At 43.5% G+C, this 21,454-nt stretch overlaps 1 protein-coding gene across 2 annotated transcripts in view; it reads right to left on the bottom strand.

Moving 5' to 3' along the window:
- Positions 1-21,454, bottom strand: part of AMN1 (antagonist of mitotic exit network 1 homolog) — a 69,876-nt gene that overhangs the window by 33,828 nt on the left and 14,594 nt on the right. Inside the window, exons 2-4 of one of the 2 annotated variants that reach the window (XM_019489366.2) lie at positions 18,723-18,851; positions 15,414-15,546; positions 1,459-1,603 (exon numbers count right to left, since the gene is read on the bottom strand). In XM_019489366.2, the coding sequence (XP_019344911.1) occupies positions 1,459-1,603; positions 15,414-15,455 (187 nt within the window). In that variant the 5' untranslated portion in view covers positions 15,456-15,546; positions 18,723-18,851. The remainder of the gene's footprint in view (positions 1-1,458; positions 1,604-15,413; positions 15,547-18,722; positions 18,852-21,454) is intronic. The other variant, XM_006271179.4, reaches the window with a different exon arrangement.

Here is a 21,454-nt window from a genome sequence, read left to right as displayed (position 1 = left end):
CCACACAACTTGTGCTTACTCTCGGTTAAGGCTGATAAATACTACATTTTCCTGTAAAACAAATGATTCATTGCCTTGGGCCAATACTCAAATCCAAGATGAGGCTTTTCTTCCCTCCTTGTTTGGAGGAAAAAAAACAGGTCTTGGATTTGAGTAAATATGGTATTTTAGTTATCAAAAGTACAGGATGTCATTGTCTGGCCTGTCAAGTCTGCATTATTTATGGGAACTAATATACAGATGTTGTGCGTGTGGCTAATTTTTAGCTTGCTGCCATTGTCAGTATTCAGGCTGCTTAAGACTGTGTTCCAGGAGGCCAGTGCAACCCAGCAGCCTCCTGGAATCCAGGTGTGACACAGAAAGAACGACTCAAATTTGTGTTTGGTGGCAAAAAGCTCAGAGAGATATACTGTCACTTTGACAGCAAACTAGCTGGTCTGTTTAGTAATCAGCACATCTCAGGAGAACAGTCAGAACTGCCCGGGGCCAATGATTTAAGCCATGCATAAATTACACTCCCCTAGGTTGCTACAAAGTAAACCCTACAGCATCTATATTTATACCTGAAATACCCAAGTGACAATATTTACTTATCATTTTGCCAAAATACCTATTTTACTTGTTTTCTTTACAACCTCACACTTGGCTCCCTTCAATTTTTTAATCTTAACACATAACTGGAAGTCCTGCAATTCGATGTATAGCTTCTTGATAAGTTTTAATTAGGCAATTCATTTTAAAATGTTGTGTATTTATACAAGTTCTTACTCCTCTTTAAATTCTGTGTTGATTAATAAGACAAACAGGTGAAATCCTGAGTCCACTGTAGTTAATGGGAATGTTGCCACTGACTTCAGCATAGCCGTGATTCCACTGGACCAGTGTAAAACAAAGTTAAATTATTTGAGATAGTCAGAAAATAGAACTTCCATTCTGCACTTTGACATTTGAAAAGCTGACTTTATCCTGAATTGGAATGAAGTGCTGAAGCTTACAATGAAACAGGAAAACTGAAGAACTCTTATTTAGACATATTCATTTGTTATTTTGATTAAGCGAAACATGGTCATGAAATGTTAAATATTTAAATGGAAGAAGCTAAAATTATATCAAAACTGAAAATGCTGATACTATTTAAATGTAACCAGGGTACATACACTCATTTGGACACTTTTTTATCAAAAGTTTGGTCCAAGTTGGCATGTTCCTACAAAACATTTCACTGAAACTTCCTTTACTAAGGGAGACTGTTCCGCCAAAAATTAATCATGCACTTTAAACTAAACAATGTGAACTTCATCCAATTTAAGAAAAAACAAGGTGCCTACAATTGATTAACTAAAATGTGCCAGTGATACTCTAACCAATGTGTATTCCACACAATATTTTATATATGAAGCCCTCCAAGAAAAAGAAAACACAAGGCAGATCCCACTTCTGTCAACATACAAAACATACCTTCTGAAGTGATGCCTAATCTGTTTTCTTTACAAGAATTCAAGTTTATTTTCTTTAGATGTTTGCAGATATAAAGCTTCAACAGGGCATTATCTGAAATATCACAGTCTCTGAGGTCTAACGCCTCCACTGCAGGATGCAGCACCTGTAAGGCAAGCACAATACTTCAGATAAACTTTATGTAAATCTACACATTTTAAATCTATGACAGTTACTGCGTTAGAATAAAAACTGTTCTCAGAAAAGGTGAGGTGGAAATCCTCCTTTTACTTAACATGCACATTTCTGCAGTAATGGATCTTCTCTTGCAGTGAGAGTTGTTTAGTTTCTATGGTCATGTTTAAACTGGGAGCACTTTATCAGCAAACTACGCAGGCAAAACATCCCTAAAATGGATTCAGTTTTGCTCAAAAAACTGAGTTTCATACTGGCATTACAAAGTGAAGTGACTACAGTAGTAATGGGTATACAGTTTTTGTCAAACTCTTACCAGACTTGTCAATCTTGAATTATGGTGTCATGATCAAAAGAAGGCAGTGCTAGAACCCATATTAACAGTAGGTGATGCTAAAATCAGAATAGTATGCAGGCGGTACTAGAAAGTTGATAAGCAACTGATTAATACTCCATAATGTGACACCATAAATGTGAGAATAAGCAGAACTGATTTTGTGGGATTTTTTAAATTAGTTGATACTAAATTTAATAATCCTTTTTCTTTTCTTTTTTTTGGATTTCCTACCCCCTCAGGAGCCATGCAATCAGGGCTGAGAATAGTGATCAGACATGGCTAGTCTTGTCTGCCAGCCAAGCAGATTCAAGAACCCGCCTGAAACCCACAGCCAGAACTCCAGCAGCAGGGCCGGATTATGACGTGCTGGGAACCTAACCAATGTCAAGCTTAAGAGGCCCCATTACCAAAAAAAGTGAAACACTCACAAAATCCAGCACTTCCCCTGCCACTTTGGAACCGGCCTCCACTCCCTGCCAGTGGCCTGGAAGTGGCAGGGGAAACTTGCACACAGCTGCTGCCGCCTCCATTAAGCATCCCACACTGCTACTCTGCATGCAGCTGGTACTCCAGGACTGGCCGCTACTACCCCCACCCCTCCCCAGTTCCGCAACTATCTGCAGTGCTGGTTTAAAAAAAACAGCATTTTCAAATTTCCAGCACATGTTCGGTCTCAAGCACACCAGATTTGTGAGGTTTTACTGTATGGTTTTTTACGCATAATGTGAGGCCCTAAGCTGTAGCTTACTTAGTTTGTGCCTAAATCCGGCACTGTCCAGCAGTGTCCTAGGCATATAAGCCAAGTTTGGGACCACGTGCTCTATAGTGTTTGCCCACTGGCTGTTTATTAGTGCCATCCTGTCAACCCCTGAGGTACAAAAAGCCCCCTCTGCTTGACAGAGCCATTTTCTGAAACCATATGAAAAAACAAGACACCATGGACAACTATCTTGTTCTGACTAATGGGGTAGATCCCCAAGAGCAGACCTCAGATGAGCCATTGGAAAGCATGGACATATCATTCACCCCTACCCCAAGGGATATCACAGAGGGAATTAAGCTAGAATTTTGGTACTTCTTTGTATGTTGGCCATACTGATTATATACTCTCCACAGATGGATGACATGCTGTAGAGTGCTTCCAAAGCATACACACCAGCAGCCCCATAATAGAGACATTAACTGTTTTCATCCATACCTGCAAGAGATGCTGGATAAGAGATGGCTGAAGGTTACACAGCTGCAACTACTTTGAAGCTACATTGAACTCCATTCAGGCTACAGTGCATTGTAAAATATTTTCATTGTGTGTTTAATAAACACTGGTCATTCAGAGAGCAAATACAAGTTTGCCATCTACCCTAACAGGCAAAACAGGGAAAAAGAAGTCTTTGTGGTAGGCATACTTTAACTTTGGCAAGTCCAAAATATGTTGCAAGAGGGCAAAATTTGTCTGAAATGATTACAGGGAGTCCTATAGGGTACTTTTTAGTCTTGTTTAAATATAGGTACATGCTGGTGAAATAATACTGCATCTGTTCACAAGCCTGAGATTTGTAATATAGATGTACAGCATTAGTTCTACTCCCCAAAAGAGGATCTTGAGGGTAAGAGTCTGTGGCAGCTGCACTTTAGTTAAAAAAAATGTAATGGCTTTTGTCAGACTCTAGCATGGTGTTCCATTCATGCCCCCATATGCTTCTACAGGTGAACCTCCAACTTTTAAGATTGTCATTCGTAAGCAATGTCTGTTGGTAATATTGGCCAAACATACTCCTGACCAGGAGATTCTACACATTTTCACAGTAACAGACTGCACAACTGTAAAAAAAAAAGCTGTTAAACTTTATCAGCAGCCTAACAATTAAATATGCATCATAACTTTTGGTGTTGTGAGATATAAATCTGTGCTTTTTGAAGCTGTGGCTGTGAAAATTTCCTGACAGTCAGAAACACAGTCTTTACCCTTTAACTCCCACCTGGTTTTCTGGTGTCTGAACACAGCACAAAGATGTAGTTGGGTATGCGCCTACCCATCTCCTGCATACATTCAAAATCATGTTATCTTTTGCTACTTTGAGCAGTTTAAGATACCTCATGTAACACAGGTGTCCTCAATATCACCCTGAATCAAATCATTGCACAGCTTATAAATCCGCCTTTCACAGTGGTGACCTTTGCTCACATAGTACTTGTACCTGTCACACAGAAATTTAGTTAAATGTCTGAATTTTCCCTGGGCTGCCTCTCTCTTCTGTCTCTCTAAACACTCTTGGGACCTGAAAAACCACTTGCACCCATCACACCTTGTGTTTGTTTCTAAGATTTCCACACACTTTGTGCTTAAACACAGTTGGCACTGGAAAGCGCAAACAAGGCTGTTCTTGTGCCTAAAAGCCAATTAGCAGAATTCATAAAAATACCCGGCTCCATAGAATTTCTTCATACCCAAAATGCCGTAATAATGATCACCCTGAAGCTAAATAAAAAAGGTCTTAGGGTACATGGGAGCCCCCGTTTTAAACTGTTCCCAGAATAATTTTTCACTGGGAAAGACATCCCTGATGTTGACACCTAAACAATAGGGCTGTGCAAAGCTTTGGTCCCTGATTCAATTCAGTGGAGATTCGGCCTGATTCAGTGGCCAAATCTCCAAATCCAAATCCAATCAGGAGATCCTTTAATCTCTCTGAATCGAATCAGAACCCTCCAAATTGATTAGGAGAGATTCGGAAAGATTCGATGATTTGGACAGAGACACGGCTTTAAATGTTTTCTTCTACATACCTCAAGGTACCAGGCGGCTCGTGAATGCTGCGATGGTGGGGTAGATGGAGCATCCCACAGAAGCGCAGGGGGCTCCCCAGTGCACTTGGCAGCAGACCTGGAAGTGGACCAGAAGCACTTCCGGTCCACTTCTGGGTCCGCCAGGGAGAGCGTTGGGGGACCTCCCTGTGCCCCCCGCCCCCTCCCCTGGGCTTAGTGACTGGTACCTCCTTGGTCTGGGGCCTGGGAAGTACTTCTGGTCCACTTTTGGGTTTGCCGGCGAGCACGTGGGGCACCCCCCGCGCTCCTGTGGGATGCTCCATCCACCCCACCATCACAGCATTCATGAGCCACACCTGGTACCTCAAGGTATGTAGAAAAAACATTTAAAGCTGTGTCTCTGGCTAAATTGCTGATTCTACAAATGAGCATTGAATCTTCAGATTTGGATTCAGGCAAATCAAATGGGGACAGTGATCCGAATCAACTAATCGAATCACTGTCCCTGATTCAGGCTGAATCTGAATCCAAACTGAATACGGCTCGTTTTGCACAGCCCTACTAAACAACACTCAAAGCTGCCACACTGCTATACACAATCGTTGTCTGATCTGAAATTCCCAGTTTCTCATGCAACTTTCGGGATTTGTCTAAGAATCCTGCACCTACACTTCTCACTTCCCATAACACCCACAAGAGTGACTGCAAACCACATTATTACCATAATTATTCAGATCCATTAAATCCCATCTCTTATAGTCTATGATTTGGTTATAGGGGATAGGTCTTATTGCCCTGCATGCTGTACCCCCACCCATGTTTTTTTATGATAGACACTATGATGTGTAATATCTCATCTGTCAATATAGCTCCATGTTACTCTGAAGAAAACGAGGCATCTTTTCTAGAAATTCTTCTGCATCTAGCGGTCCTTTAGTTCTCCTCACAAAATAAATAGGATTATTCATCCTAGATGCATTGAAAATCAGTTGTACAAAATCATAGATCTATCTGTGCATTAGCCCTGTAGCCTATGGCCCATTTTGCAAGTAACCCCGGGCACCTGAAAGATCTGTCAAGCCCAGACGTTTCTGGGAAATCTGCTTTCTGCTGCTGCCTTTCCAAAGGCAACAACCTTCAGTAAACTTTGTGTTAAAGCAATATAAGAATAACTATTAAGCAACAAAGACTAACTGTCAACTATAGAACAACAAGCTTCAGACAATAGTATAATAAAAATAGCTATAGGGTAACAGTAGAGCTTAAGTCAGCATTATGTATAGACCAGAAGTGGGGAATGTTTGGGCCTGAGGGCCACTTAGGGAGTTTTGGTGAGCTGTAGCAGGCTGGGTCAGCATTTTCCCTCCTCCACCATCATGCTGGGTCAGCATCCCCTCCCCCACCTACAGCAGCTCACCAAAACTCCCTAAGGCTAAGTACAGACAGGAAAAAAGCCCAAGGCTGAATCGATACAGTCTTTGCAGGTTAGTCTAAGCTGCAGAGATTAAACTGAGAACCAACTGGACAGACATTCACTTTTGATTCAGAAAATGCAGTCACATGCCTGCAGTGGCTCAGGCCAAAAGCCAGGGAGCACTAGAGCATGGCTCTCGGGCACATAGCCAGCACAGGCTCCGTGCTCACTCCCTCTTCCTGCTGCCCTTGAAGTCTCTGGGATTTTCAGTCCAGACTCACAGCAGCAGGACGCTGCAGAGTTGCTCGTCACTTCCTCTTCCTGCTTGCAGGTGCCTCTGGGATTTGCAGTCCACAGTTGCAGCCGGCAGTAAGTTTTTAGTAGGGCAAAGCAGCTCTGTACTTGGGGGAAGGGAAGCTTAACCCCCCTTCTGGGGCCCAGAACCCAGCTGGGGTTTCCCTGGGGGGGGTCAGTCCCTGCCTTCCCCGCCCACCTTTGCTTGCCGGAGCAGACAGCACAGCACAGCCCAGGGCAGGAAAGCATGCTGGGATGTTGGGGGACTCTGATTTAGGACAAAAATCCCCCTTGCCTGACAACCTACCATGGCTGGCAACATTGCAGAGCAAAAACTACTCATCCTACGTGTAAAGTAACTTATTATTTTGTTTTGCTTTGTTTAATTTGTCAATAATGGCTAAAATGGTCTGAGGTCTCATTTACAGTTGCTGACCCAAAGACCTCAAATCCAACTGCAGTTCAGGTGTAACTGGCCTATTGAACACCACATAGATATACCTAAAAACCTCTGCCAAAGCCTCTGTGCTAGACCAGCAATTATTCAGGTTAACAAGACAAAACTCATAAAAAATATAGCATATCCCTAAACCTCTGAATTTCCCTTTGACCACTATCTACTAACTCCACGCTGACCCTAGGGGCATACATTCTGCATTTTCAGAATCACTACGCTTTCTTGTTTCTGGCATATCACCCTCTGATCTGCCACCCCCACTCTCAGACCCAGACTCAGACTTGTCCCCTGGTTCACTGATGACTGTGAAACTCGAGCTAAGCTGGGCCTGCTCACAAAAGTAAAAATACAAAATACTAATGCACAATTGCATGGTGCAAGAGGATGCGAGTTTGCAGCTAGGCCATCTGAGAAACAATAATAAGGTATCACTTCCAGTTTATCTTACTATATTCATGATGATTTTAAGCAGGCTCCAGCTTGTCTGGTATGCAGCTGTGTGAAATATCTATCCTTGATGGTAAATATTTCTTTTGCAATTAACTCGTGTTTACGTGCAGGAAGAGCCATTCTCCATATGCGATAGATGTCTCCTCCTAATTTACTCTTGTTTTGCCTGAGTGGTTCCCTTGATCTTCCAAGGACGACTCCTCAAAAACCTTGTGCTTTTCCTGGTTATTAATCAATTTCTTGATACATTCCAAACTTAGTAGAAATGGATAACTTCTTGTCACTGAGGAAAGGTAATTTATTCAGATTGTGACTTTCTGATAACCAATAATGAGCAGTTTGATTAACAGGATTTTCCTGTAAATTACTGCTTGGGACTCTCTCTTGATTTACACAACTACAAGAATGCTTTGAAGATGCTGAGCTAAAGGCTATAAAGAGAGGAACAAAACAGCTAACAGGGCGTGCTTCAAGAGTGAGAAATCTCTCTGACAAACTGCTACTACGCCCATCTGATCTTCTAGGGGAAAGGATCAACACCTTGAGAAGCTGGCAAGAAACAGACAGCCTCTTGCCTATATTGGTGAGAAATTATCACTTTATAGCTAAATACTAGACTTTGCTTTGCTTTAGGCTCATTTAACTGTGTAGTAAATAAAGCTTTTCTGTCATTCTTCGAACAAATTGTTGTGTCAATCCTTTAAAACTAGTCTGGAATCCCATTTTATCACTTAACACTCACCTCCCCCATCCTCAGACACAAGGTCTTTTTGTATATCGTCCTCTGATTCACCTTCCCCATCTTCAAACCCTGACATTTCTCTACCTGTATTTGGCAAATCATCATTCCTTTTGTTTTTCCTCAGCAACAAGCTTTTAACCTTTTTCAGTTAGCTTTAGCTAGGCCCTCAGTGTTTTTCCCCTTAACCATTTACTCTTTATACCTTTTTACAGACTGTGCCATGATACCCCCATCCTATTAGTCACTCATATACTAAGCAGCCAGCCTTAAATTTACAGTCTTTTTCCACACCATTTTGAGCACCGCCCTGGTTACAGCAGCCTTTTGCTGCTGTTGGCTTTCCTTACTGTAGACATCAGGCTCTCTAAGGCCCCATGAATATCTTTATAGTTTCATAATTAGTAGGGTCGGAAGGGACCTGAGCAGATCATCAAGTCTGACCCACTACCATGGCAGGAAAAAGTACTGGGGTCAAACTTTAGCTTGACATAGGTGGATTTCAACATTGTTAAGAAAATGTCTGTTCTGGTAAGAAAACCCCCTTCACACATTTTTTATCCATTTTTCAAGAACTACCATTACTTCATTAAGATATGGCCTGGTGATGCTAATGTCCATAAATAAGTCAAAATCCGATGAACAGATGCAAGTGAAGATGTTCAGAAACAAGAATCTGGATATACTGAAGGGGAACCAGCCAAAAAGAAAGGGGGTTATAGTAATGGAGGCAAATGATCAAGTTATGTGCATGGTTTTCACTTACAGGAATACAAGAGGGAGGGAAATTTTAGAGAAGATAGAAATAAAGAGCTGACAGAATATTTGGCAACACAGCCTGGGGGATACTGGAAGCCATAGAATAAGTTCTAAGAGGTACATGTATTACACAGCAGTAAGTTTTGATGACAAAGAGGACAGTAGAATTATTAGAGGGACAGACAGATCAGAAAAATATCAAGTGTGGAGAGACACAGTAAGAATCTGAAGCAGCATCTGGTTACTTAAAAAGAGATACATGACAAGTCAAAAGATGCAACAGATTTAAATTTGGAAGCTGTCAGCACTGGGGTTAAAGTTCACAGTATATGACAAAGAGTAGGGGTCTACTGACAGGGAACATGAGACGCAGAGAAGAAAGAAAGGACAAGCAGGTATGGAAAGCACCGGAGGAAAGAGATGCCGAGAGGATGTAGGGGTAAGCCGTTGAAAGCAAACTTTAAGATGGATAACCCTAGAAAAGATGCAAAAGGAGAGATATCTTTGAAAGATTGGAAAGAGAGCGAGAGAGAGAGACAGACAGAGAGAAAGAGAATGTATGAGAGACGGCATGTGGAAAAAACAGGGTTTGAGTTTTTGTGACCTGCTTTGCTTATATCCATATATATATATGTATGGATCACAGCTCAACAACGTGAAAAAATCATATAAAACTCCTTGAACGCTCAGAAATGTTTGTTCCATGCAAAACTTATAGAAGTGTGGATTCAAACATGTCAAAAGAAAACAAATGTATCAGAATGACTCAATTCTTAATGCTGTTGTTTTTTACTTCATTTTATTAAAGTAGCATGCTGTGGGGAAGGTGAATGCTTCTGTTCAGGTCCCAGAACAATGTGCTGCCTCTGGCCTTATCACCATATTATTCTGACTTTCAGAGACTTGGCAGTACTTGCTTGGTATGAGCCTCAGATCAAGGCCAGAACAGAACAAGGAGTTGTTCACTCCTATTTTACCAAGGTCAATCTTTAATTCTCATGCCTGTTTCTGAGACAGAGATGAGATTATACAATACAGAGAACAAAATATCTGGGCCCCCCCACTTACAAAAGTTGCCACAGTCCTTTTCCATCACTCTCAAAGGGACACACTAGGGCCAGTCTGCTGATTCTATTGGAAGTCTTTTGTCAGAAGCATCTCACAGACACAATCCTCCATTGCTACTAGAGATACACTGAAAACCACACATACAAGGCCACAGAGTTTGGAACTCCCATTAACACAGCTACATGTTCACATGACTAATAAATTGACTAATAAATTGACAGCCCCGGCAGGCTTTAACTAGGCTTGTCAGGGGGAGGGGAAGATGAGGGCGGGGGAAGCCATGGACCACCACGTGGCACCCACAAGGACAGTCCAGCCTGAAGAAGGAGAACATCTGGAACCTGCAATCCATGGGGTGACCAGCAGTACACCACAGGTAAGCAATAAGCAGGTAAGCAATAAGGGGCCCTTTGGCCATCAGAGCCGGGGGGCAACAAAGAAGCCAGTCACAGGGCTCAAGTGCCTATACACTAATGCTAGGAGCATGGGGAGCAAGCAGAATGAACTAGCACTCCTGCTTGCAGAAAACACCTATGACTTAATAGGCCTAACAGAAACCTGGTGGGGTTCTTCTCACAACTGGGTGGTACACATTGAGGGTTATAAGCTGTACAGAAAGGATAGACTGGAGGAGAGAGGGAGAGGGGTGGTGCTCTATGTCAATGAGCAATATACATCGACCCTTATCAAAACGGAATCGGAGGAGGAGAAAGTAGAAGGATTGTGGGTTAGGTTACATGGAGGTCAAGGAGAAAGGGATTTGGTGGTAGGGGTCTGCTACAGACCCTCACACCAAGGGGAAGAACTAGATTTGGGGCTCCTGAGGCAGCTCTCGGAGACCATAAGAACTAGTGAGGCGGTAGTCATGGGGGACCTAAACTACCCAGACATCTGCTGGGAGATGCAGACAGCAAAGTCCCACCATTCACGCAGGTTCCTATCCTGACCTCCACCTGACACAGGAGGTACATGCTCCCACTAGGGGGAATACCTTACTGGATCTGGTATTGGCAACGGGGGATGACATGGTAGGGGATTTACAGATCGATGGTCACCTGGGGGACAGTGATCACCAAATAATAGAATTCATCATAAGACGTCGAGTGGGTAAGGTAACTAGTAGGGTGAAAGTGCTAGACTTTAGGAAAGCTGATTTCAATGAACTCAGGCGTTTAGTCAAGGACACACTGCAGAGTAAGAGTTTTGAAGAGATGGGAGCCCAGGAAGGGTGGCTGTGCCTTAAGGAAATGATCCTTCGGGCACAGAGGGAGACGATCCCGATGCGGGGAAAAAGGGGGAAAGGGGCCAAGAGGCTTCCTTGGCTGGCCAGAGAAATCCAGAGCAGCCTACGGGCTAAAAGGGGGGCATATAAAAAGTGGAAACGGGGAGAGATTACTAAAGAGGAGTATACCTCCTCGCGCTTGTAGGAAGGCAGTTAGACAGGCCAAAACTACCATGGAGCTGAGGATAGCATCCCAAGTTAAGGATAACAAAAAATTGTTTCTTACATATATAGGGAGTAAAAGGAAGGCCCAGGGAGGAATAGGACCTCTACTAAATGGGCATAAGCAATTGGTGACGGACAGGGGGGACAAGGCTGAACTCCTCAACGAGTTCTTTGCCTCAGTGTTCCTAAGCGAGGGGCAAGACAAGTCTCTCACTGGGATTGTAGAGAGGCAGCAGCAGGGCACCAGACTACCATGCACAGACCCTGAGATGGTGCAGAGTCACTTGGAGGAACTGGATACGTTTAAGTCGGCAGGCCCGGATGAGCTCCATCCGAGGGTACTGAAGGCGCTGGCTAACGTCACTGAGCAGCCACTGGAGGGAATATTTGAACACTCATGGTGCACGGGCCAGGTCCTGGAGGACTGGAAAAGGGCCATTGTGGTCCCCATTTTCAAGAAGGGGAGGAAGGAGGACCAGGACAACTATAGGCCAGTCAGTCTCACCTCCATTCTTGGCAAAGTCTTTGAAAAAATTATCAAGGCTCACATTTGTGAGAGCCCGGCAGGAAAAATTATGCTGAGGGGAAACCAGCACGGGTTCATAGCAGGTAGATCATGCCTGACTAATCTAGTCTCTTTTTATGACCAGGTTACAAAACACCTGGACGCAGCAGTAGGGGTTGATGTTGTTTACTTAGACTTCAGGAAGGCCTTCGATATGGTATCCCATCCCATACTGGTGAACAAGTTAAGAGGGTGTGACTTGGATGACTACACAGTCCGGTGGGTGGCGAATTGGCTAGAGGGTCGTACCCAGAGAGTTGTAGTGGATGGGTCGATTTCGACCTGGAAGGGTGTGGGCAGTGGGGTCCCGCAGGACTCGGTCCTTGGACTGATACTCTTCAATGTCTTCATCAGCGACTTGGATGAGGGAGTGAAGTGTACTCTGTCCAAGTTTGCGGATGACACAAAACTGTGGGGAGAAGTGGACACACCGGAGGGCAGGGAACAACTACAAGCAGACCTGGACAGGTTGGACAAATGGGCAGAAAACAACAGAATGCAGTTCAACAAGGAGAAATGCAAAGTGCTGCACCTAGGGAGGAAAAATGTCCAGCACACCTACTGCCTAGGAAATTACCTGCTTGGTGGCACGGAAGCGGAAAGGGATCTTGGAGTCCTACTGGACTCCAAGATGAACATGAGTTGGCAGTGTGACGAAGTCATCAGAAAAGCCAATGGCACTTTATGGTGCATCAGCAGATGCATGACGAACAGAACCAAGGAGGTGATACTTCCCCTCTATCGGGCACTGGTCAGACCGCAGTTGGAGTACTGCGTGCAATTTTGGGCGCCATACTTCAAGAGGGATGTGGATAACTTGGAGAGGGTCCAGAGAAGGGCCATTCGTATGGTTAAGGGCTTGCAGGCCAAGCCCTATGAGGAGAGACTGGGGCACCTGACCTCTTCAGCCTCCGCAAGAGAAGGTTGAGAGGCGACCTTGTGGCTGCCTTTAAGTTCATCACGGGGGCACAGAAGGTTATTGGTGAGGCTTTACTCACCAAGGCGCCCCTGGGGGTTACAAGAAATAATGGCTATAAGCTAGCAGAGAGCAGATTTAGACTAGACTTTAAGAAGAATTTCTTCACAGTTAGAGTGGCCAAGGTCTGGAATGGGCTCCCAAGGGAGGTGGTGCTCTCCCCTATCCTGGGGGTCTTCAAGAGGAGGTTAGATAGGCATCTAGCTGGGGTCATCTAAACCAAGCACTCTTTCCTGCCTATGCAGGGGGCCGGACTCGATGATCTATTGAGGTGCCTTCTGACCCTAACATCTATGAATCTATGAAAGCTACATGCAACCTGAAGAGCAATGAAATGTCACTTCTTGGTCCCCTTTTAGGTTTCACAGAGAGAACATGCAAGTCCACCAGTCAGTCTCCCAGGATTAAACTGATCCAAAAAAAGACAACTATAAACCAACTACTATGTGAAGTTTTTATTGACTGTCCATATTCTTTTCCATATTGGTTCCTATAGGCCTTCCTGAACCTTTAGGCTAAGTACAGACAGTCAAAAAGTCTGAGGTTGAATTGATTCAGTGTTTACAGGTTAGTCTAAATTGCAGAGATTAAACTGAGAAGCAAGTGAACATTCACTTTTGATTCAGGTAATGCAGCCACATGCCTGCAGTGGCCTAGGCTAGAAACTGGGGTGTACTAGAGCATGCCTCCTAGCCTGCTAGCCACTGGCAAAGGGAAGGGGACTTAAGCTCCAAGGCTTTTCCCGCCACCCTGATTGAGTGGCGAGGCCCCAGGCCAGGGCTAGCACGCCTGGGTTGGGGAGGGCAGCGCCTGCCAGGCTTCTGCACCCCCCTCCACTCAAGAAGGGGGAGCAGCTCTTGCTAGGCTGAGGAGGGGGTGGGTAGGGAAAAAGGTAGCGGCACTGAATTCATAAAAGCTTGAACAGTGAGCATGTATTGAACAACAGTTTGCAAGCTCAAGCACACACAAAAGAATAACCAAAAATCTTCCCCTAAGCTAAGATACAGCTCAGTAAAACACCGTGAGAGCACATACAGCTTAGTCTAACTTAAAATGGCATGAAATAAACCAAAAAGACAAGAGAAAGCCTTGCATAAGTGTTACATAACCCTGAGGGCAGCATCTCCTTACAGCCAGGTATTCAGAAAGTCCTTCTTGGGGAATGAGCAGATGCTCTTAGCTGTTGGAGTGGAGAGCCCCCAGGCCTCACCTCTACTTGAGTTCTTACAGGTGCATTTGCCCCTTGTTCTCTCCCTGGGGTGCATTTACATTAGTATGTCTGTCACCTATAGCACCTTTGGCAGGACTCTCATGCACTCAGCATCTTTCATCTCTGCTTAGGTATTCCAGTCTCTCACCTTTTTACAGGTTCTGCTTTGTAATGTAAATATAGGTCTTTGCTTTCTTTGGTCACACCAGCTCAAGCAGTCTGGGACCCTCTCCTATTCCCTAATCTCCATCTCCAGCACATACATGTGATGATTGTGCCAGGTCTTTGCCACCACCTCCCTGGTCCTGCGGGGCTTGGCCCTGTACTCACAGGTGGCAGGGGACCAGACCCTCCAGCCCCGGTTCCCCAGCCTCTTCCCCCTCCCCCATGGCCTAGGGGAGCTGAGGGCAATTATGACCCCTCTCCCTCCTATCAACTGCTTGGCTCAGTCTCTGCCAGAGGTGGGAGGGGGCGGAGTCTGCTGGTCTCATGCTGGCCCCTACCAAGCAGACCCTGGCTGGGGTCCCATGCTGGTGAGAGAGGGGATTTAAACCTCACTCCCTCCCCTCTGCCTGAGCCTGCCTGCCCATACCCCCACTCCCTCTGATCCAGCAGGGAAAAGTCTGGCAGGGGCTTTTCCCACTTCCAAGCAAATTCAACTGCAGTCCCCAGCCAGGTTTACCACTCCCACCCACTTGTCAGCCAGCCCTCACTGCTCCAGCCAGGAAGCAGATGGGCAGGGCCAGCCCTGCTCTCTGTAGGCAGACAGCACAGCCCAGCCCAGCCAAGCCCAGGGCTACAAAGCCTTCTGGGATGCTGGGAGATTGTGATTTAACTTGAACCAGGAAGGGGTCTGGGACAGAAGTTTCATAAACCAGTCTGACCTAAATCAGTTAAGTCTGATACTAAATTGAAGGTTTGATACTAAATTCAAGATAAAATCAGGTTTATCTTAAATCAGTTTCAGCCATTTTGAAACTAGTTTATGTGCACTGAACATCTGTTCTGTTACAGGTTGAAACCAGTTTCTGATCACTTAAATCGGTTTATGTGCAATGTCTGTACCTAGCCTTAGAGATAGCAAAAGACATGATCTATAACCTTATAATCTATAATATGATAGGACATAAGGAAAAAATGACATTTGAAAATACAAATGGGAAGAAAAAGTTTAAACGGTAAGAGATCTTTGGGTCACGCATTAATTTGTTTATGCAGGTTTAATTGTGTTCATACTTCACTATACATTTAACAGGCATGAATGAGGAGAGACAGATGCAGCTTTGAATATGTTCTTACCTCACCAATATTTGAATCTGTTATCTGCCCCTGAATACTCATTAATTTAATCAGTTTATCCTTTATATTGGGAGGCAACGGCTTAATATCTGCAGCATATCTGGAAATGTTCTTTGTCAAGCTCTGAAGACATCTGAAATAAAAGACAGAATAAAACAGTCACATAGAGGCATGATGTGGTGGTACCCTAGTGGTTAATTAGCTATCAGTTAAAGGCAAATATTGATTTACCAGATTAAAGGGGATGTGTTTACAGCCTTTGTTTTTTTGGTTAGTCTCTACTGTGTGATACCTTCTTATATACCAGTAAGGCTGTTAGTGGGCAACCATCTTCTGTTAAGTGTCACAACACAGTTAATCAGTGCCCATGCCACTAGCAAGAGATACCATTCAAGTAGTCAACTAAGGGTTAAAAAGAAATCCTTGCTAGAAGCTCCTGAAACAAAATCCTGGTGGAGAGCTGTATATAATTTATGCCCACGTCACAAACAAGAAACGAAATTTAAGACTGGTCAGGGTAAAAGGGGATAGCCCTGCCATAAATCCCTGCAATTGGTCAAGAAACAAGCGTAAGCCCCTCATCATAACCTCATACGTAGCAGGCAGAAAACCTAACCCACTACCTTGTAACCTAATAGCAACCTGAGAGCACAAAGAACTGCTGCTTGCCAGAAAATTAAAGATTCCACATAACGGTTCATCATTGGGTATCTCCGTCAGACACCTCGTCTATAAATAGTTTAGCAGTTTCCGCCCAAGTCGGAGAACCCCGGAGAAACCTCTGAGGAGAGACCTGAGTCCATCACCAGAGTAGACTGACGGTCTGATCAGCTGTCAATACTCCCCGTCATCGTAAATCTTGACGTATCAAAGCCCTGCAGGCACGATAGCACGTTTTCGGCGCCACGTCCGTCATTGCTTGGCTATAACCCGTACGTTTGACTGTAATCAATGCAACTATAACAGAACAAAGGTTCAGCCTGTGTCGCACGTCACTATCTGGGCGACATAAATAAACAATCTCCTATAACCAACAAGCGTCTGTGCCTGGTTAATTTCACCCCATCCATCACTACCCGCCTGTCAGGTAAAAGTTTTACTGCTTCGGGGGGAGGGAGGGGTGGGGGGTGTCAGAAAGCAGCTGCCGGCCGGCTGCTCTGATCTCCAACATTAAGTAGGAGAATTAAGAGGGCACTATTCATAATGTAGACTTCTTAAAATAATTTCTCATGTTTGAGCAAAACAGCCTGGTCACAGATTTTTTTTCCATAATCTCTGGATTACACGATTGTGTGCACTTGTACTAGCAAGATTAGCATATCCTGTTTCATGCCTTGTTTTGAATGTTGTAAATTTCCTGCTTCTTGTCTATATGGCACCCTTTGTCATAAAAATCTCAAAACAGTTTCCTGTTTTGACAGATTTGATGTTATAAAATCTGTGATGTTCTGTTACTCATTAATTCTTTTTTTCTCATCTGTCTTGTAACTGAAGGCCTGGATTCTGGCTTTTTAAAAAACAATAATAAAATACAGCTGCTGGGGAAAACTAGTCCCCGGGTTCGTTAGGCGGAGGCTCAGATGAACGACAACGTAAGTTTAAAGACTTGATTTATTAAAGAATGCATTCTGAACAGTCAACTGCCCCGAGAGGAAACTGTCTGTTGTTCTACTTCGCACGCAACTTGATGATATAGGAAGTATGATATAGGAAGTATGACATCATATGCATAGTAACAGATACACCAATCCATTAATAGCCACACTCTTCCTATACTAGTATCCTGTTTTTACTAAACTAGAATAAGATTGTTCTAGTTTGTGCTTAGCCTAGCAGTTTGGGGTCACGCCCTTTGACTTCCTCATAGCTTAAGCTGGGTACATGATCTGCTCGCTTACACATAATGGCGATTCGACTCCGTTCTGTTCCCCTTCACAGCTACATGGAGGACAATGGTGATTCTTCAAATGAAACTTGTGCCCCAAAGTACATACTTAGATTAATAGGACCAGCTAAGAAGCAATCACAAATCCTACTGAACATACACTTAATTCTTCAATCCTGCTTCAACTATGCAAAGTTAGAGAGTGTCTAAGAGGGCTTCAAAACCCAGGCAGCTCCGCTTCTCATCTTTTTTATATACACATGAGACGGATCCTTTAGAAAACTCTTGAAAAAACAAACCTCTCCAGTGGGAAAAAAAAGTCAGACAAATTATACTTATCAAGGCAGTTTTGGGAATCATGTCTAAATGGAATGAACAGCTGAGGAATGCTATTCTAGATCAACTGTACATGAAGATATTTAACAGCACTCCTATGAAAGACAAGAGACTTGCAAGCACATCTGCATCACAGGAACACTTAGCCTCCCCAGTAGAGTACAGAAAGGGTTTGTATAACTATTTCCCCGATTTTAAATATCAGTCAGAATCTGCTAGGACTCTTTTAGCACAGGCTACTTGACAGATATGATGATTTAGTACACTTCCCACAAATCTTGGCCCTTCTCCATACCTAGCAGAGTCCAGTTTTTGTACTAAAGTGACGTGACTGCTGATCTCATGTGAGACAGGCATTGTAAGCAGCCACCCTCACCAGTATGAAAGTAGCCTGCTAATTAATTAAGGTAGTGGCAAAGTAGCGCTTACATCCTAATGTTGCCATCCTCAGCCACTTTCAAGGGGCATAAACCAAGTTGCAAAAGCGTGGCTAAAGCAGAAGGCCCTAAAACCTGTTTCTAGGTAACAGCAGAGTAAACCTCTGCAGAGCTTACACCTAGCTTAGTCAGCAAAAGTAAAGAAAGCAATTGTGTCCAGTAAAATCAACAGTGAGAGCAAATTGAATAGTGCAAAAGTCCTGAAATGAGATATCATACAAGAAGGCTCAAAATATATAATCCAAACACATTAGAAGTAATGGTTGATGTATCCAAATGTGTTTGCTGTAGTTTTGATACAATAGATATAGCTGTGTTAAGGTTTTGGATAAGTTGTAAAAAACAAAAGCAGCCTTGTCAGTGAAGACCATAAAACAATGTGAAAAGAAACAAAGAAGTGGCGAGTAACATTCCACGATGCTGACAGAGGGAGTAAGAAATCCTCTCTTCCAAAAACTGCAATTTTCAGATGGATTTAAACTGACACTTTCAAGGACCATAGAAAGACTAGTTCAGTACAGTTCCTAAGTCCCAGTAAAAGAAAGAAATGTAAATTAAACCAACAGAGAATGTATGTTAGAGTAAGTTGCAGAGAAGTATGAGGAATAGACTGGAGGGAAAACTGGAGAACTCAGCAAAACCAGGACTTACTACCATTCTTCATGGCATCTTCCTGCTTTCTTCTGAATCTTCCCAGGCAGGACAATTAAAAACCTATATTGTGCTGTCACAAATAACCAGATAGGCATTGGGATCAGTGTTTGCTCTTGTGCTCTGGGGCTGTAAACAACAAAAGGACAAGCTGTAGATGGTCTCTTGCCTTTTATCAACAACCAAACCACCAAATGTCAGCACTCCAGGGAACACAGCGGAAAACTGAACATTTTGTTTCATCTTGGATTGGAACAGGAAGTTGAAATCTTTAAAAATTCCACAAAATGAAATGCCCTGATTTTTTTCCCCACCTTCTTAGGCACTTTTTTTTAGTTTATCATTTCAAGTTTGCTGTAGTACAACAAAAATAACAAGTGACAGATGAGATACTAAATGTTTCCAAAAAAATTCCCATATAAAGTTTAAATAAAATCATTAGGTTCCCACAAAATGTTTTGATTTATTCCCAACAGAATTTTCTGCAGGAAAATTATTTTGGCAGCAAGTTTTTAAGTAGCTCTGTTGTGAGGAAAATTAAATCTGGTTATGTTAAATTGACCAAACTCCCAGAAGTCTTTTCGAGATGATTCAGTTAATGATATGCAATGACTGGCCTAAAGCTAATCCCAGTGAAATGCCAGGGAACTTCAAGAACAATAGAAACACAAATGAAACCATAATGTGGTGACCACTGGGACTTATTAGTGTGGGAAAAGGAAAATAACAGAAAAATATTCCAGGTGTGTAAGGCTGTGTTATTGTAAATTTAGGATCTATACGTCAAATATATAACAAGCTTGGCTACTATTAGTGATGATGATGCCACTAAATGGTTAACTAGCAATAAGCAAACAAGATGTTCATTCATTGTTCACCATTCGTACCATCTGCATGTAGATTTCCAAGAGAAAAGATCAAGCCCTTGGAATTGGAGCAGAGCAACTCAGGAAGCTCAGTGTGGCTGACTGAAGAGAGTGACCCCTAACAGCTCTAGACAGACTGTGACGTGGTGAGATTCATGCTAACGTGCTCAGATTTTGTAACTGCCTGCTTCTATACTGGGAGACTCAGTAAAGTTGATTGATTGCTTTGTATTTAGTGAATCCTGTTATTTTTGTATTCAATAAAGCTTCTGACTGACATCAGATGAGTACTCTGGGTTAATTACATAGTTCTCCTTGCCCACAGAAAAGTAGGATTCGAGTTTCAGCCCAACAAGCTTTATTAATTAGCGCTAACACACAACAAAGTCAATGTTCTTGCAGCTTAGAAACTGGAACATACATGTTAAGGCCATAGGTGGTGGGAGAGGGAAAAAATGACAGCAGAGCTCAGTTTAGGAGGAACTCTTGGTTCTCCAAACGTGACAATATAGTATAGCATTTCCTAATAAAACACCTACTGACAGTATCACAAATGAGATCCTTCATTCTCCAGTACCGGAACAAATGAAATACAGCCTACATGCTGGTCTAAACTTTATAGCAGTTCTCAATGTTTTCAGACTCAAGATACCCCTTGGAAAATGCCAGCCCTTAGTTTTCATTTTTCTTTCTTTTTCTTTTTTTTTGGAGATGGAAAAATAAAACAGCAAGTTCTCTGTTACAAAGGACTCAGAAAAACCACAACTCGTCAGAACGTTTTTAACGCTATGGATGCCTATTTGAAATCAATGGGTTTATCTTACAAATCATGTCTGCACACCTACAAGTGCTAATACTGCATGACATCCCTGAAAGGATTCTCAAGCCATCGCTGCTTTACATTATTTAACTATTATCCTCACTGATGAACTAGATCGGGGTGGCCAACCTGCAGCACATGTGCCACTCAAGTGGCACAGGAAGCCTGTGTGTGTGGCATGCTGCAGACTGGGAAGGGGGTAAACAGCACAGCAGCAAATAGGGCAGGAAGTAAAGCACCAACTCAGGCAGGGAGGGAGCAGGAAGCAGAGCAACAGATCTGTAGGAAGTACAGGGTAGGGGGCAGAAAGCAGAGTGGTGGTGGATTCGGCACAGAAAGACAATCAGAGTGGTACTTGGGGAGGACATGGGGCTAAATCTGTGGCACACCTGCTAAAAAGGTTAGCCCCATTGAACTAGAGCAGGGGTGATCAACCCCTTGGCCTATGGGACAGATCCAGAACCCCAGCACTGTGTCATGTGGTTCACAGCGCTCTTCACGGCTGCCAAATTTCTGGGCTCATGGGGATCCCTAGCCCCTGCATTCTAGATCGTGTCCAAAGGGCCTGTTTCTGGAGCATGGGGCCGGAGGAGGATAGATAGGCTGACTACCTGTCCCTAACTGGGAAGGACAGTCCCAGAATGGGAACATCAAGTCCTGGTCCTGGGCTGCATGACTCCAGGACAGCATTTGTCCTGGATTCGTAGAACCATACAGGGACCGGAAATAGCAGGTTTCCCTCTGCAGGCTGGCAGCTTTCCAGCCTGCAAGGGGCTACTGGGAACAGGAGCTGGGATACATATGTACATGGCCGGTAATACAGCCAGGCAGTGTGGACAGCAGTTCCTTGCACGCTATGGGGCAGAAGAGGCATGAGGGGACAAGGGAGGCAGATTGAGGCCCCCACGGTTGTTGAGCTGGTGTTGATTTGTCCTCATATAAATATATATATATGATATTTTAGCAATATACCATTTAGCTGTTAAAATTAAAGTTAACTTGGTTTTTTTATAAAATCATTTATAGTTATCATTTATTGTTTTGTC

Source organism: Alligator mississippiensis, chromosome 4 (genome assembly GCF_030867095.1).
Source record: "Alligator mississippiensis isolate rAllMis1 chromosome 4, rAllMis1, whole genome shotgun sequence".
NCBI lineage: Eukaryota > Metazoa > Chordata > Crocodylia > Alligatoridae > Alligator > Alligator mississippiensis.
Note: the sequence above shows the minus strand (reverse complement) of the source record. Positions and strands in the feature narration are given on the sequence as shown.